Source organism: Crocuta crocuta, unplaced genomic scaffold (assembly GCF_008692635.1).
Source record: "Crocuta crocuta isolate KB4526 unplaced genomic scaffold, BGI_CrCroc_1.0 scaffold118, whole genome shotgun sequence".
In the NCBI taxonomy this organism is placed as follows: domain Eukaryota; kingdom Metazoa; phylum Chordata; class Mammalia; order Carnivora; family Hyaenidae; genus Crocuta; species Crocuta crocuta.
Genome location: NW_027551558.1, coordinates 4,913,179 through 4,931,279, shown reverse-complemented (window position 1 = coordinate 4,931,279; position 18,101 = coordinate 4,913,179). Strand labels below are relative to the sequence as shown.

General features: G+C 44.3%; 1 protein-coding gene across 3 annotated transcripts in view; it reads left to right on the top strand.

Annotated features, from left to right (window-relative positions):
- Nucleotides 1-18,101, top strand: part of IL1R2 (interleukin 1 receptor type 2) — a 34,132-nt gene that overhangs the window by 12,090 nt on the left and 3,941 nt on the right. For all 3 annotated transcript variants that reach the window (XM_077749160.1, XM_077749161.1, XM_077749162.1), the window contains 6 exons: nt 3,731-3,864; nt 4,432-4,696; nt 9,868-10,048; nt 12,497-12,671; nt 14,842-14,904; nt 17,235-17,370. In XM_077749160.1, the coding sequence (XP_077605286.1) occupies nt 3,731-3,864; nt 4,432-4,696; nt 9,868-10,048; nt 12,497-12,671; nt 14,842-14,904; nt 17,235-17,370 (954 nt within the window). The remainder of the gene's footprint in view (nt 1-3,730; nt 3,865-4,431; nt 4,697-9,867; nt 10,049-12,496; nt 12,672-14,841; nt 14,905-17,234; nt 17,371-18,101) is intronic.

The window sequence follows — 18,101 nt, the reverse complement described above, 5'->3', positions numbered from 1 at the left end:
ATATGTGCGTGTATGTCTATATGTGTATATGTATATGTGTGTCTGTCTGTATATACGTGTGTATATGTGTATGTATGTGTATGTATCTATGCGTGTATGAAGAAGGAAAGAGAGAGACAGAGAATGAGAATAAAGTGAAATGTTAGTAATTGGTGAATCTAAGTGAAATACNAACAGTTTAGGGTTTCATTCCACTGGAACAGGGTCCTTATTGAAATACTACTTCTCACCCTGAGCAGACATGTGATTCTGAGAAGAAGGTTAATATCCAAGTGGCTTTCAATGCATGACAAAGAAAGTGAGGGGACTAGATTTCTCTAAGACCCTTCCAGCTCTGTAGCTCTGTGAAGCCTCAGCTGACAGCTCCCCCTGGATGGATACAGCCTGACTCTCTGGCATAAAAGTAATTTTAAACATGGTTGCAAACCACATAACTCAAGGCTAAGCCTGCACCTGAGTCCTGGGAGGTGCTCTTATCCAAAGGGAGGCTGCTCAGCTACTCCTACTTTTGAGCTGAAATTACTGTTTTTTAAGTTTATTTATTTATTTTGAGAGAGTGCTTGAATGCACAAATGGTGGAGGGGCAGAGAGGGAGAAAGAGAATCCCAAGCAGGCTCTGTACTCAGAACGGAGACCGCTCTGGGGCTCGATCTCACAAACCGTGAGATCATGACCTGAGCTAAAATCAAGAGCTGGATACTTAACCCACTAACCCCCCAGGAGCCCCATAAAATAAGTGTTTTCTTTTAAGTACGTTCTACGCCTAGCGTGGGACTTGAACTCATGACTCTAAGAGCAAGAGTTGGATGCTTTACAAGCTGAGCCAGCCAGGAAGCTGAGTTGAAGTGGCTTCTTAGAGTCAGTCAGCAGAAACTGTTTGAAACAGTTGAGTATCGGAAAGAGAGCCAGTGAGAACACAACATTTGACCTGGTAGGGCTCCTTTCCCTGGGGTCCTTTTTATAAACTTTGAAAAGTTTCCATATTGTATGGAAAGGAAGTTTCCATATTGTATGTATGACAGGAAGTCTAAGCATGTAACTGTCTTGTTGCCCCAGGACTGTCAGCAAGTGGTTTGCACCTTGAGACCCAACATGGTGGCTGCCATCCACCCACCACATCCATACTGAGTCAGCAGGAAGAGAGACCAGTAGAGACTTTCAAGGCTTTTGAGGAGGCTTTTAAGTTGACTTCCCGGGAGAAGCATACATTTCCACCTACGTTCATTGGCCCAAATTCTGTCCCTAGGCCACTCCTAGTTGCAAGGAAGGACGGGAAATGTAGCCTTTGTGTGGGCTAGTAATGTGATAGTCAGGGGTTCTATAACGGGGAAAACAGGGAGGTACAGATCTTAAAGGAGGAAACTAGCAGCAATTGTCATAAATTCTATATTTTTGAAGTGTAAGGGCTTTGGAATCCGTAGTCTTGGGTTTAAACTTCAAGTCCTGCTTACTTGCTGTGAGATGTTGGTCAAGCTATACAACCTCCTAGATCTCTTGTATTATATCATCTGTCAAATTGGCATCATGATATTCACATCATGGGGGTAAAATGAGAAAATTCATTTTCTCAGTATTTAGCTCAGGAGCTCACTATTACACCAGTCCTTGTGTCACCATCTTTGACTCAATTCTCCTATTTGGATATGTGGTATTGGTTATACATGTGTATTTGACTCCGTCTTTTTTCATATCCGCTCTAGAGAACCAGCGAGTCTGACCAGGACAGGTGCAGTTGGGGATGCGAGAAGCTAATGTGTGTGCAAAGAGGGCAAAGCAACTTGGTCCATGTTGATGTGACTCTTATGCTAATCAAGTGGCCTGCTTAACCTGAGGCTTGGGTTAGTGGTTAAAGTCACAGGAAATATTTGTGTTTCAGAAGCATGTGAAGGATAGGACCATGCAGAAGCAGGAAGAGCTTAGGGGAAGCTGCCCTGGGGCAGATACCCAACTAAGGGGAAGATCTCAGGTCATTTTGCTGCCTACCCAGGCTCCACATAACCCGAGGGGGAGGTCGGACTGCGACCCTGAGCCCGTGCCTTTGGAGGAGAGAGGGTTTCTAGCATGCAAGGGTTACTTCCTCAGTTTGCTAACCCTGCCCTGGTCACTTATGGTCCGTTTGGGTTTACTGTGAGACATTCAGAATGGTATCTATTCTAGGGACAGGGAACAAGTTAAACTTTACGGGATTGGGGGAGGGGTGGTAGTAGGGAATTATTTTTCCCCCTAGATTCACTCCTCGCTCCCAATTTCCTGCTAGACTTTTGATCATAAATAATCTCTGGTACTCTCTGGGACTGGGTATCTCATAGGTCTTGAGGGCTGTGAATGAGACCAGGCCTCTGTTCTCAAGACTGTTCCCACCCAGAGGAGCCAACACGACACAGGCGTGGCAGACGTCATCACTACTCCCTGGTATTTCCCCTTCCGGTGTAACTCGGAGCTCCTCCAACTAGAAGTGGAAGTAATCTCTCCAGTGATGGCAGCTTTGGCCACATGACTTGCTTTGGCCTGTGGAATGTGGGCAGACCAGCAGTGAGCTAGTTCTGAGCAAGACCTCGAGTGCTCTTGCCCTCATTGCTTCCTTTATTGCCATCATAGAAGGAGATCGTCTCCCAGCACTCGTAGGTTCAAGGAGGATGAGAGACACATGGCGGAGACTTCAATCCCACCCGAAGCACGGGGTCAGACCTAACACCTGATCTAAGTCGGCCAACCCCTATCTGATCCATAGACTGTGAGCTAGAATTGTTTTACACCATTGGCGTAATCGCAGGGAGATTGTTTTATGCATTTCAGTTTTGAGACGGATCGTTGGCAGTATGGCTGTGGCAACGGTCAGCTAATAAAACAGACAATTACATTATGGTGCGAAAGAGACTGCAGGGTGATACAGAGGCATCCGCGGCTCCAGTCTTGGGAAGTAGGTCGAGTGGAGTGCTTTATGAACTTGTGTAAGTTATTCACTATCTGTAACTTATTTTGCTTTTCCTCCTGGGATGCTCTAACCAGAGTTAGCGGTACATAGAATCCATCGGGTATGTCAGAATTGTATGTAAAATAAGAGCTAATTCATAGAGACAGTAAGACAAATCCTCCAACAAGTAAAAATATAAGGACCTTTTGATTTCTAGTGATTAAGTCATTCATTCATTCATGCGTGCATTCATTCATTCAACAAGTAGAACTTAGGGATACAGTTGTAAATAGGATCCTTGAGCACACGAGCTTATACTCCACAGGGAGGGGACGTGGTTGATGATGAATGCCACAGGTAGCAATAGAGCAGGAAAGAGAAATGTGCAGCATTCACACAGAAGGGTGGTGCTGCTTTACACATGAAGGCCAGGGAAGACCTCACTAAAACGATTTTGAGTAAGGACCTGAAGGTTGGGGAGAGAGCCTGGGCAGTGGCCACAGCCAAGGAAAAAGCATCTCAGTTCAGGGCCGGGAGTGCTAAGGCGCACGTCAGGAGAGAGAGACACTTAGGATATGGAACACCTCTTCCAAGACACCTTGTTAGTGCTCTCGGGAGTTGATGTAAGGTGTGCTCAGGGAATACAGCTACTGAGGAGCAAATCCGAAACTTTTGTGTTTTCTTCTTTATAAAGCCTGGGCAAAAAGATTTCTGTCATCAGGTGAAGCCTCCAGAGCCTCCTGCTGGGACCATCGTCAAGGAGTTCTCTCTCTGGGTGTGTGTGGCTCCTGGTGACCCCTCTGTCTCCTCCTATAGATTACGGGGTGCTGAACCTGCGATCTCCACCTCTCCATCTCATGTCCTCCAGAAGTTGCCGGAAACAATGTTCATCTTGTACGTGTTGATGATGGGTGTTTATTCCTTCACCGTTCAGCCTGAGGAACACAGAGGTGAGAAATGAATCTTTCAGCTGGAAAGGGCTTGCCTTAGCTTCCCTGGGGGAAAGCAGTTGTTTATCTAGTGAAGTCTGTGTTTTCTAAAGGCAAGGTGTGACTGATGCTTCCTCCGGCGCATCTCTTCTGTTGCACTGTGCCTACTCTGGGCATCGGTCATTCCTGCCAAAGAGTGAGCCAAGAAGGTGGTGCGTTTGCCTTCGGTAAAAGGTGCCTTTGGATTTTAACCATGTGTCCTGTCACAACTAAGCTCTTTTTCTATCTGAACTCAGCCCAAATCCACTTGGGCTTGATAAGGAGTCAACAAGTGAAAACTATGGCCCAACTTTTTAATCATTCTTTCGTCTCCACGTGAACTGGATTGAACTTTCCCCACAAAATGTAACTTGGCATTGACAGTAGCTCAAGAATTGTTTTTGGGGAATTTTGAAATCATTATAACAGGAGGTGTTAATGGGGCTCCTGGGGTGCAGGCTGCCTGTTAGGGGCACGTGGCTTCTTCAGACGTGCCCGTCAGAGGAGGCTTTGGACCCAAAGCCTGACTGTGGTCTCTCTGTCCTTCAGTGGCTACAGGAAACTGCCAGTTTCTTGGCAAACATTTCAAAACTGAATTCAAGGTGGAAGGGGAGCCTGTGGTCCTGAAGTGCCCCCAGGTGCCATCCTGGCTGTGGGCGTCCGTCAGCCCCCACATCAACGTGACATGGCGTAAAAATGATTCTGCTAGAACGGTCCCAGGGGAAGAGGAGACTCGGAGGTGGGTCCAGGATGGTGCTCTCTGGATCTTGCCAGGCCTGCAGGAGGACTCTGGCACCTACATCTGCACTGTCAGGTGAGCCCCCCGGGATGAGGCCACAGAGCGGGGCTCCCTCCAGAACGGATTCATGCGCAGTTCTTCACTGTCGGCCTGGATTTCGAAATGAGAATCTACCTTTTGTCCTCATCACTATTCCTGAACTACCTCGTACCTCGGAACCTTCCCCAGATGCCCTCATGGCTCTTTCCTCTCCATTTAAGTCTTTGCTCAAATGTCACCTCTTTGGAGAGGACATCCCTAGCCACTTTACCGAAAACAGTTCTCCTGACACTCTCTTTTTACCCTGCTGGCAGTTTTCCTCACCTGACACACATCTGTTTACGTGTTTAATGTCTGTCTACCCTGTAAGAACGTGAACCCTAGGAGGACTGGGACTCGGGCAGTTTTGTTCATGCCTGCGTCCATATAGACAGTGTGGAAGCTGGAAAGGACTTTAGGAGTGAGTTGATCCAATTGCTTAATGTAAGCGTGAGGGGACCAAGCTCACTTATGAAGTGCTCCCAGGTGGCGGAGTGCTCCCCGGTGGCAGGTGTGGAACCGAGACCAGAACCCAAACCGCCTGGTGTGGGGTCCACCCCCTTCCCTCTTTGTCTTGTTGCTTTTTTCAAAAGTTGTGGTAACATACGCATAGCATCCAAGTTACCATCTTATCCCTTTTTTAGGGTACGCTTGGTGTGTTAAGCACATTCATTCACGCTGTTATGGGACCATCACCCCCCTTTATCTCCAGAACTCTTCATCATCCCACACTGAAACTCTGAGCCCATTAAACACTAACTCCTCACTTGCCCCCAGCTCCTGGCAACCCCCATCCCGCTTTCTGTCTCTGTGAGTTTGGCTGCTCTAAATACCTCCTATGAGTGGAGTCATACAGCGTTTGTCCTTTTGTGAGTGGCTCATCTCACTCAGCATGGCGTCTTCAGGGTTCATCCATATTGCAGAGTATATCAGAATTTCATTCCTTTTTAAGACTCAATATTATTCCATGGCATAAATACACCATTTTTTGGTACTGCCTCTGGGCCGTTGTGTATAATTTTGGTCTGAACATAGGTGTACAAAGATCTGTTGGCGTCCTTGCTTCCAATTCTTTTGGGTATATACCCAGGAGAAAATTGGTGGATCAGATGGTAATCCTATGTTTAATTTTTTTGAAAACCAATATATTGTCTGCCACGGTGCCCGCTCCATTTTACATTTCCACCAGCAATGTACACCCGTTTCAGTTTCTCCACATCTTCACTAACACTTATTATTTTCCAGGTTTTCTTTTTCTTTTTTTTTTGGAGAGGGATAATAGCCATCCTCCTGGGTGTGAAATGGTATATTATTGTGCTTTTGATTTGCGTTTCCCTAATGATTCGTTATGCTAAGCCTATTTCCAGGTCATTTATTGGCCAAATGTCTATTCAAGTCCTTTGCCTACTTTTAATTTTTAAAGTTTTTTGTTGTCTTATTTTTAATTTCCTTTAAAAATGGAAAAATAATTAACATGCAGTGTTATATTAGTTTCAGGAGCAGAGTACAATGATTCAGCAGTTCTATACATTTCTTAGTGCTCAGCACAATAAAGGGTGCTCTTAATCCCCTTCGTCTATTTCACCCATTCACCTCCCCTCTGGCAACCACCAGTTTGTTCTCTGTATTTAAGAGTCTTGTTTGTTTGTCTCTTTTTTTGTTCATTTGCTTTGTTTCTTAAGTTCCACCTATGGATGAAATTATATGGTATCTATCTTTCCCTGTCCTGACTTATCTCACTTAGCATCACACTGTTTACATCCATCTATGTTGTCGCAAATGGTAAGATTTCATTCTTTCTCAGGGCTGAGTGTGTGTTCAATCTTGTCAATGAATCCTGCCTAGGAAATAGACAAGCTCTTATTTCCATTTCAGGGAAATGTGGATGTTTGATTTTACAATAGCTATCAATGCATAGTTTTCCTTTCCTTTTATTGTAGAAGAATTCCAAAGGTTTCCTAAGGAGCACTACTAGGAAAATTTAATAGTGTGGTAGAAAAGGAATGGAATTTGGAGTTAGGATAGTGTGGGTGTGAATCCCAGCTCTCTCCTTTTCTAGGTGGTAGGATGTTGGTCTTACAACTTGGTATCTATGGGTCTCGGTTTTCTCCTCTGTAAAGAGAGTTGTTGGGAGAGTTCTATGAAACCGCAGCATGTGAAGCACCCAGTTACGAGGAGCACCATAGAAGATGGTCGATATATACATGAAAGTGCCTTTCCTTTCCTAAAGGCAATGCTTATTGACTCCTGTAGTGATGCTATGCAAAAATCAGGGAGATGAGAACGGAGTCATGTTTGTCTTAAAGTTTGTTTTTATACTTGTTTTAAAACATTGCATCTCATAGTCTCATTGTATTTTCTATTCTTGTAGAAAAAAAGAGGTCTGAGATTGAGGGGGGCAGTCGACATCTCAGTGTGGGTCAAGGCTTCGCATGTGAGTCTACCTGGCTGATCTCTAGAACTCTCTTCCAGCTCTGAGATTGGGCTCCCAGTGGGCTGAGAATCACTGGCAGTTGCCATATTACCCTTTGGCACTTGTAGTCATAGCGCATGAAGCAGCCCCGTTCCTGTGAGTTTTACAGTCTTCTGATCCAGGACCCACAAGGCCTTTCTGTCAACCAGGATGGGCAAGTTCTGCTGCTAAATCAAGCCTCCCCCAAATTTCAGTGACTTAAAACAATAGATGCTTATTAATCACACTTGCAGCAAGCCAACAAATCCATGTTGGGTTCGGAGACAATCGAGGACCCAGATGGAAGGAGTAGCCACCATCCCAAGTGTTGACTGCCATACCAGAAGGAGACGTGCTCTGGAGTGTCTTGGGCTCTGGAGTGTCTTGGACTCTATGGCTATTAAAACTTTGGTGTAGGGGCACTTGGGTGGCTCAGTTGGCATCCGACTTCGGCTCAGGTCATGATCTCGTGGTTTGTGAGTTCAAGCCCTGCATCAGGCTGCGTGCTGACATCTCAGAGCCTGGACCCTGCTTCAGATTCTGTGTCTCCCTTGCTTTCTGACCCTCTCCGACTTGTGCTCTGTCCTGTGTCTCTCAAAGATAAATACACATTAACAAAAAACAACACTTTGGTGTAGAAGTGACAAACATATATCTCATTGACTAGAGTCATATAACTGCTCCCACCCAAAGTGGGGTCATGACCATGATGTGTTAATTCCACTGTATGGTTAGGGTGGGGGAATTGGACACATTTGATGAATAACACTAATGATCCCTTTGCTGTGAGGATGTAACACACATGGAGAATGTGAGTGGTGATCAAATCATTCCACGCCCATCTTTCTTTTGCGTCAGTTTCACAGAGTGTCTTGCCCAAGGGGAATTACCAGATCAATAATGTGAACAGATTTGTAACTTTCAATATGTGTAGTAAGTTTGGTTTCCAGAGATACTGCCCTAATTTATGGGTTTTCCCAGAGCCTTACCAGGCTTCTAACCTTGATTTGACCTCTTAATTTCTGTACAGCCTTAGGAAATAACTTAATTTCTATATACCTAACTTTCATCATCTAAAAATGATATAATAATAATTCCTGCCTCGTATAGAGTATACAACACAGGGCCTGGCATGTACCTCCTCCAGCTGCTGGGATGACTATTTTCAGATATACACTCTTCTTTAGACTTGTCCTCACTTACATTTTTTTCTTATTTAAAATTTTTTTAATGTTTATTTATTTTTGAGAGAGAGAGTGAGCATGCAAGCAGGGGAGGAGCAGAGAGAGAGGGAGACACAGAATCTGAAGCAGGCTCCAGGCTCTGAGCTGTCAGCACAGAGCCCAACACAGAGCTTGAACTCACAGACCATGAGATCATGACCTGAGCTGAAGTCGATTGCTCAACCGACTGAGCCACCCAGGCGCTTCTCCTCTTTTACGTTTCTTACAGTGAGATAATATATTTTTCAAGGTGACACAGTTAACTTCCTGCATTTCTTTGTGCCTAAACTGTTTGTTCATCTTTTTCCTTTTATAAACCAGACATGAAGTATAATATAGATACTGGCTCTATATACTTGAATTAATTCTTTTTACTTTCAGGTAGCAAGCTTTTATCATTGACTTCATTTACATACATTTTTCACATTTTATTCCTTCTTTAGATATAGATTGTTCTTCCTTTTGCTGTAGAGATCCCCGCTGCCCCCGCCTTCCTTATACAGCACACTTTTCTTTTTGTACAGCACACATTTTCATAGTCTCTGTTGATGTTGTATTTCTTAGATAACCAGGGGCTTAGCTGAGATCACTGTATTTTAATGTTTCACCCCATGTTTCTATCAATGTTTTCTGCCCTTTCCCCCGCTCTAGGGTCTTGACAGAATTATGATATTGAGATTAGAGTTAGGCCAAAAAAAAAAAAAAAAAACCCAAAAAAACCCAAAAACCCCAAACGAAAAACAAAACAAACTTGCCATGTTCAATTCCCCATGCCACATGCCATATTGCAAAAATATTTTATAGATCTTACACAAAATTCTCAGCAGTTTTCTGAAATTCGCCTTAAGCTCATAGATGATTCCCAAGAGTGGTGGCTCTTAGGAAAACATCTCTCTTTTTGGATATGGCCTTCTGCTCTAGGAAGTTGAAGTGTGTTGGGGTTGTTGTCAGAGAGACCCCCAGAACCTGGAAAGGTTCAGGCCTGTTTGAAGGGTATTTGGGGACCGCTTAGTGACCTTGGATGGGGTTGAAAACAGGCTTGCAGAGGGTCCCTTTGGGAAAAATGCAAGCCACATCATCATCTTTTTTTTTTTTTTTTTTTTGGTCTCTCAGGGACTCAAAAAGATCAGGAAGAGAAGCATTGCAATACTCATCCAGAAAATGCAGGACACAGAATTTAATGGGCTTGCGGAAATTCTTCTTCTTTTTTTTTAATGTTTCATTTTATTTTTGAAGGAGAGACAGAGTACAAGTGGGGCAGAGGCAGAGACAGAGAGGGAGACACAGAATCCAAAGCAGGCTCCAGGCTCCAAGCTATCAGCACAGAGCCTGATGTGGGGCTCGAACTCATGAATCGTGAGATCATGACCTGAGCTAAAGTGAGATGCTCAACTGACTGAGCTACCCAAGTGCCCCAAATTAGTCTTAATTTCATTTAGCCTTACTGTTATTTTGCCTTGTCATTTATTGTCCTTTTTTCTCTTTAACATCAGAAACGCCTCTTACTGTGATGAAATGTCCACTGAACTCAGGGTTTTTGAGAAGACAGAAGCTTCCCTGCCTTTCATATCATACCCGCAAATTCTTACGCTATCAACCTCTGGGTCTTTAGTTTGCCCTGAGCTGAGTGAATTCACCCGTAACAAAATGGACATGAAGATTCAGTGGTACAAGGTACACCTTTAAAAATGGCCATTTAATTAAAATGTGTATAACTGGCTACAGGAAGGATTTAAAATACCCATTCTGAAGATAACACATTCACTTTTGTATTTCTGATTTTTCCCCCAACTAGTTAGTTTAAAAAGGACCACCATTAATATGTTCTACTCGTCTTTATGTGGCTGGGGCAAGGGTCCTCAGAGTAGGAATTTGCGAAGACAGAATGTAAAATGAATGTAGAGTAAGTGACAGTTGAAGAAAATAGCTTTTTACTCTGTCGTTTGTCTGTAACAATGTACAAAAAACCATTTATTTAACAACCATGTACACATATTAATGAAGCTTTTTAAAAGCACATGATAATTAACTTGTGTGTTAAATACAAACAACTTGTTTTCTTGTCTGATTGACTAAATACTATCATCAGATCGCTTGTGTAGACCAGCTGTGGGCAAATGATAGCTATAACCAGGGGCCAAATTGAGTGACTGCCTGTTTTTATATGCTGAGGATAGTTTTTTATTTTTTCCTTTCTTTCTTTTTTTATTTGAAAGGGAGAGAGAAGGGAGGGATATAGAGGGAGAGAGAGAGAGAATCTTAAGCATGCTGAGCACGGATCCTGATGTGGGACTCAATCCCATGACCCTGGGATCATGACCTGAGCCAAAATCAAGAGTTGGACACTCAAATGACTGAGCCACCCACGCGCCCCCTAGTTTTCACTTTCTTAAACGGTTAAAAAAATAAAATAAGACTGGTATTTCCTGACATACGAAAGTGAAGTAGAATTCAAATTTCAGTGTCCATAAATAAAGTTTTACTGGGACACGACCATACTTACTGTTTCTGTGGCCTCTGACTGCAAGGGCAGAGCTGAGTAAGCTCTTCAAACTTACCAGGGGACAGAGGCCATGTGGACTGTAGGCCTGAAATATTAACTATCTGGTCCTTAACAGAAAAATTTGCTGATCCCCGTTAAAGACAGACCATAGACTGATACTGAAAAGTAGAGTTACTTGTTTAAAATTTGATATAGGGCTGCCTGGGTGGCTTAACCGACTGGTTAAGCCTCCAACTCTTGATTTTGGCTCGGATCATGATCTCGCAGGGTGTGGGATTGAGCCCCGTGTCCGGCTCTGCACCACAGTACGGAGCCTGGTTGTGATTCTCTCTCCCCCCTCTCTCTGCTCCTCCCCTGCTTGCACGCACTTTCTCTCTCAAAATAAATAAACATTAAAACAATAAAAAATACAATTTGATACAAATGAATTATTTAATCAAGAATAGATCAACCAGTTGACTGGTATTATAGCTACAAGATAAAAAAAGGATATCAATGCTAAGCTTTACTTAGCCTGTACTGGGTAGAAGTCTATTCTAGACCCCCTGGCATATAAACCAACAAAGTAGGGACTTCTAATATCTCCATTTTACAGATTAAAAAATGGAGATACAGAAGTATAAGGCACTTGTCCAAGGTCACACAGCTGGTAGATGGTGCAGCCAGCACTCCAGCCCTGGAGGCCAGGCTCCATACACACCTGCTGTGCAGGGGAGCCCTGGGGGCTTGGGAGGCTTGGAGGAACGGGGGTGCTGAGCCCCGTTTGGGTTTTCACGTTTGGCTACTCATGTTAGGAACAGTAAAATCTCTTCAGTTAAATAGATTGTAAAATAATACTTTATGAGCCATTAGCTGACAAACCTTTTTGGTTATGTCTGTGCTACCATTCAGAGCAAGAGTCTGAAATAGCTCAAGGTTATGTTTGACTATTGCAAGCTTTTGGTCATCATGGTTTTGAGAGATAGGTTCCTGAGAACACGTTGTGCTTGTTAGGGTGTTTTCTTGAATCTCATTCAACTTTTTCTGTTCTTGGAGGCCTTGCTCTTGAGGATTCTGTTATGTAAAACCCACAGAATCTTCCGCCTATATGAGAAGTGGGCCCTCATTTCTCACATTTAGTTTTTTATACAAAATTTCCCCCATCTTTACTGACTCCTAAAATTGAAATGACCTTTAAAGTAATTACTGCAACATCATTTCTTCTGACTATTACCTTTCAAGTCACAAGTGATTGAGGGTCAGAGACAGAGAAGGAGAGAGAGAAAGAAAGTCCCATGAGAGGAAGAGAGAGAGAGAGAGAGAGAGAGAGAGAGAAATGGGGCTCGAGATCACCCGATGTGGGACTGGAACTCACTAACTGTCCGATCACGACCTGCGCTGAAGTCAGATGCTTAATGACGGAGCCACTCAGGTGCCCTACAATTTTGTTTTCTATGTTAACAAAGTCTCTCTGCTAAAAAACACAATTAACAGTGTGTCCCAAGTACATTTGCAGAGTAAATGCCAGGGCAATTGTTGGGTTGCATATTCAACATCGATCGAAACACTGATGTTAGCCATATAGCTTTTGAGACATAAATTAGTACATAGTATAACTTTGAGAAATATTTTCCCTTAAGGATTCTGTCCTTTTGGACCAAGACAATGAGAAGTTCCTAAGTGTGAGGGGAACCTCCCGCTTACTCATATATAATGTGTCTGTGGAGGATGCGGGGTATTACAGCTGTGCCATGGCGTTCATCCACGAAGGCACGCAGTACAACGTGACTAGGAATATTGAACTACGCGTCAACAGTGAGTACTTGCCATTGAGGCACCTCCACCCTGTCAACAGCAACATGCAAAGAACAAATTAGGGTTCTCATGGAATTCCTTGCATGTCTTTGGTAGGAAAGGAAGACAGACCTGTCAGTTCTCCTAAAGCATCAGGCTAATGAGATATGTGTGAACCTTTGAAAGATAGAAAGCGGGGTGTTTTCATGAGGAAAGATGAATCCCTGGGTAATTGATGGGGTTCTAAGTGTGAGGCTAAGACACACCAGCAGAGGGGGCCAAACACTTGGTTCACTTGGAAGGTCTCTTTGGAAAGCCCCCTTTGGAAGGCTTGCGCCCCAGGACCAGCCATCAGAACATGGTTGCCATAACTTTATGCATAATTCTAGGATCCTAGAATTTTATTGGAGTTTTCAGATACAAGGCTGTGCATTGGCAGATCCGGTGGAAATTGCCCTTTTTTGGTCTCCCCAAGGCATGTGGCCCTTGCAACTAGAATTTCAAACAGGGAGTGCTCTCATTGGTTTAAATGAGTTCCACTTGAAAATAATATTGTGAACAGTGTTGTGATTAGTATTTAAAATTGTTCAGCATTTACTGCATACCTCCTACGTGTTGGATGGACATCAAGCTTGGTGCAAGGAACACAAACGTGTTTAAATCCTGGACTCTGCCCTGAAGAGTTTCTCTCTTCTTTCTGTTATATACTGAACAGGGACACAGTTGGAGTCTTCTAGGGCATTTCAGAGGGCTTTGAAAATACATTAAGGTTAAATAATTGGTCACTGAAGGGAGAAGACTTTTTTTTTGTCACAGGGAATCCAGAGATTCAGTTTTACTACAGGGAAAATTGTGTCTCCCATGAACTGATATCTCTAGATTATATATATATATATATTACTGTCTTGTAAGGATTCCTTCATATCAAAAACTTGTTCCCCCACAGGGGAATCATGGAAACTTTCTGGGACTTCGAAGAGGCTCTTAATTATCCTGTTTATGCGATACTCCACAGGAACACTAGGGGGCGACCAACCTTCATAGTACCCTGTGTTATGATCACACTGTTTCTCAGAGGTTCTCAAAGAGTGGTCCTGGCCCAGCCAGCAGTAGCAGCACTTGGGTGTTCACTAGACTTGGAAAATCTCAGTCTCCATCCCAGACCCACTGAGTTAGAAACAGGCATGTGGTGGGAGGAGCGCAGCAATCCGCGTTTAACATGCGGCCCACGTGATGCTGATACACCTTCAGATTTGAGAAGCACTGAGGCATAGCCTCCGAGGCTCTTTTCTCACCTCCTCTCCATTGCCCCAGCCTCTGTGCAGCAGGCATGTGATTATGTGTGTTTGTCGGGGGCAGTTATGGGGAGGCTCCCGGTCATGATCAGGAAGTCATCTGGTTTGGTTCTCTACTGTGAGACTGTCTAATCGTTACTCATGTTAGGATTTCAAAACGTTCTGCAGAGAAGATGTAAGGATGGAGCAAGCAGTTATGGAGACGGGCAGCCCCTTCGCCCACCCCCCAGTCATGCTCTTTGCTTCAGTTCAGGTTCCCAGTTTCTTCAAACTGTTGGGAGACCTTCCTCTTGAGGAGTTGGGTTGCTCTTCAGAAGTCCACTTCTGTCTGTTTCCCAAAAGAGTTACGTCTTCAATGAACAAGACATGGTAGCTAATGCTGGATTGCGCCCATTAGCACTCATTGCGGGCTTAGCAGTATAAACAGGTGGTTCCCAAATTCCTGTGTCTTTTTAAAAGTTTTTGAAGTGACTCTTCAGTATTCTGAGGCGGGCACTGGGGGAGGCAGGAATGGAAAGGTTGGAGATATTTTAGGGCAAATAGATGTTGGGGTAAAGCCTATCTTGAGGACATTGTGAACCTTACTATTAAGAATTTATTCAGGAAGCCAGGGAGGGGAATGGTTAATTATTTATCACAGAGCAAAGAACATCTGTTAGCGGAATGTGTATTTAACTGTGGCCTCTTCCAGTAATATCTCTTCTGGGAAAGGCATTGGCCAGAGATGCTCACTTTTGTGGAGAGCCTGTTTCCTTTGCTAGACAAAGGTCGAACCTTACAATGGCTGGCCGTGCTGTCGAAGAGAACTTTGTTAATTAGCTAAACAATGGAATTTGACTCTCAGCTAGAGATGAAGGCTTTCCTAATTGAATCTGTTTTCCTCCTATCGTTCTCAGAAAAAGAAGAGGAGACAATTCCTGTGATTATCTCTCCTCACCAGACCATCTTAGCTTCACTGGGTAAGGCCCACAAGGACCATCTGACCCACAGGGGTGCCTGCAGTCCCTAAGCCCAGGGTCCTAGACCCTTGTGACCCCTGACTGCACCTGCCCCTTTGGCGTGCAGCGTGCCTGGGTGGGACCCCAGAACCCCGGCATGAGAGGCAGGTAACAGATACGAAGGAACATTTCCTTCTGTGAGATGTTAGAAATGGCATTGATTGAAAATAGGTCTACTTGGGGCGCCTGGGTGGCTTAGTCGGTTAAGCGTCCGACTTTCGCTTAGGTCATGATCTCGCGGTTCGTGGGTTCGAGCCCCGCGTCGGGCTCTGTGCTGACTGCCAGCTCAGAGCCTGGAGCCTGTTTCAGTCTGTGACTCCCTCTCTCTCTGACCCTCCCCTGCTCACGCTGTCTCTCTCTCTCTCACCCCCCCCTGCTCACGCTGTCTCTCTCTCTCACCTAGAAATAAATAAAAATATTAAAAAAAAAAAAAGAAAATAGGTCTACTTTATTACATGAAAACCCTGCCTACAAAAACCTGAATGGAAAAATCCAAAAATTCTGGTAACAGTTCTTAACTGTATGAGACAATTAACAGTACAGTTCCCTCATGCAACCAGCACCTGTAGTGTATTTTAAATCACTCACTTTACCGAAACTTGGCGCATGCTCAGCACATCCCTAAGAGTCCATTTATAAAGTGAGGCTGATCCTGCCATTGCTGGCCCTACAGAGATGGTCTCTTATTGCCAAAATAGCTGGTCAGCTGGTCAACTGAAGTGATGAAAGTGACTGACAGGGTTTTCCATTTTTCACTCCGGCCCACACACACACACTACCCTGTTGAACATTACTATGTCTAATAAGATGTCACTCAATGCCAACATTGACCCTGTGGGAGGGCCTCATTTCTCCCATTTTCCAGAAGGAAAAGCTGCTCAAGGGTCATGGTGGCTCAATAAAGGTCAAAAGCCACACTCAAGTCAGTCTGGCATTCAGACAGGCCTGTACCTTTTTTTTTATTTTTTCGTATAATGGTTTTGTAGGCCTTATCCATCCTTCTTTCCTTCCTTTCTTCCTTCCTCTCTCCTTCCCTCCCCATCCTTCTCTTCATCCATACATCCATTTATCTGTCCATCCATCCATCTACCCATCCATCTCTTCCCTCCATCCATCCATCCATCCATCCATCCTTCCCTCCATCCATTCATCCATCCATCTATCCATCCAACTCTTCTGTTTGGTGTTGAGCTTATACTCTATCCTTCCTACCGTCCATCCATCCATCCATCCATCCATCCCTCCATCTCCTCTGTTTGGTGTTGGGCTTATATTCTAAATTTTAATTGGTGGCGATAAAGAAGGGAGACTTTTGTGCAGATGCTGGGATTGCTCCCTGACACATGAGTTGCAGCTCCTGATGGCTGTCTTGGCCCTTGGGACAGTTGCCTGGGAACTGAGGGAAGTGGGGACAGGGGTTGGTGCAGACTGGGACTCCAGCCTCCTGGCTCCTAGGTGTTACCCAGCTGAGTGGAGCTGAGTTCTCCATCCTGTTGCTTTGAATGCACTGACATGTGGGGCAGAGTCACATGAAGCCAGATGTAATGGGTTGCTTTGGGCTGAGAACCTTGAAGGTCATCATAGGTGGTGAGGGAGGGAGAAGAGCTGGCATTCTGAGCCTCAAGTGGGGCCAGGTACATTCAAAGACACACCACAGGGAGGCATATCCCTCATGAGGAAGAAACAGATCAGATGGATTTGTTCCTTTTTTTTCTTTCCTCCCCTTTGGTGACTTAAAAACTGTAACTCATAATGACTGAGGCAGGGGAGCCCAGTACCATTACCCTGAACAACAGTGGAAGGCACCATTCCTATAAAATTCAGTGGTTTGTTAAAGGGTTAATCCCAAATGAACATGATCTGGGACTAGGGAGTTCCTGGGGGAAACATGAGCCCTGAGACCAGCAATGGGTGGAGAGAAAGAATCCAAACATTAATCTGGATTTTTTGAGGTGCCTAGAATAAATTGTGGGAGAAGCCGTTCATGAATTCAGAATGTTCTGTAGGAGCTGAATGGCCTTGGGGAAGCCATTTGCCCCCCCGGATTTTCATCTGCCATGAAGACCAGTTGAGGGAACGGGAGACGCTTGATAAATACTGGTGTTCTACGTGAACAGAATCATATGAGGAAACTAAGTTTCCTTCTAAGGAAGGAGTTGGCTGGTGAGAGGTGTTCATGAAGATGGGGAAGGGTCCAAAGCTCAGATCTGCTGATGGACGCAAGGACTGGTGTGACCCCTGTCCCCTGCCTGGGTTCTGACGCTTGATGTGTGCCGTCTTGCTGTATGCAGGATCAAGATTGACAATCCCATGTAAGGTGTTCCTGGGAACTGGTACACAATCGACCACCATGCTGTGGTGGATGGCCAACACCACCAGCATAGAGAGCGCCTACCAGGGAGTCCGCGTGACCGAGGGGCAGCGCCAGTAAGTGTGTGAAGACCTTTGTCAGCTGAGAAGCATCTTCTAGGCACAGTTGAAGGCTTTGCTCTGACATAGGCTTTGCTCTTCCTTTTAGAGACAATGTCATATGGAACCTATTCATAATGACACACCTACTACATTAAAAATAACCTTTTTGATGCTAAGCTGTTGGAGTTTTAGGATTTTATACACTGAGTTTGGCTGAGCATTCCCAATTGCTGTTAAGAATTGAACTGTCTCTAGCTGAGTTGCAGTGGACTGCTTGGCATCGCTGTTGCATTTTCTAGCTGTTTTATTAAATATTTGTGTCTTGAGTTTTGCAGTTTTCAAAAAAATCCCCACAAACTCTGGCGCTAATACATTTCCACTCTGCACTCTGCAACCTGAGTGTCAAACATTTTCACAAAGCCCTCAAAAGGCTCTGAAGGTTAGCCCCAGTATCCGAGGGCCTCCTCTCTTTCTCAAGGAACCGGGGGCTGCTGCAGGCACTCAGGAAGGTTAATATTAAAAGAAAGGAAGAATTCTGTTCTCATAAGCACTAATCTATGGAATATGTTTTCTCACTCTGAAAGTAGATCAGACCTTGTAAATGTGAACCATTAGTGTTTGAGGAAGGGAGACCGTTCAATGTTCCCAATTATCAAGTATTTTTGAAATTACAGTTTTGGTACTCTGAATTAGCCTGAACTTTCTATTGCCAATTTTTTGTCTTTTTTTTTTTTTGTTTTTTTTTT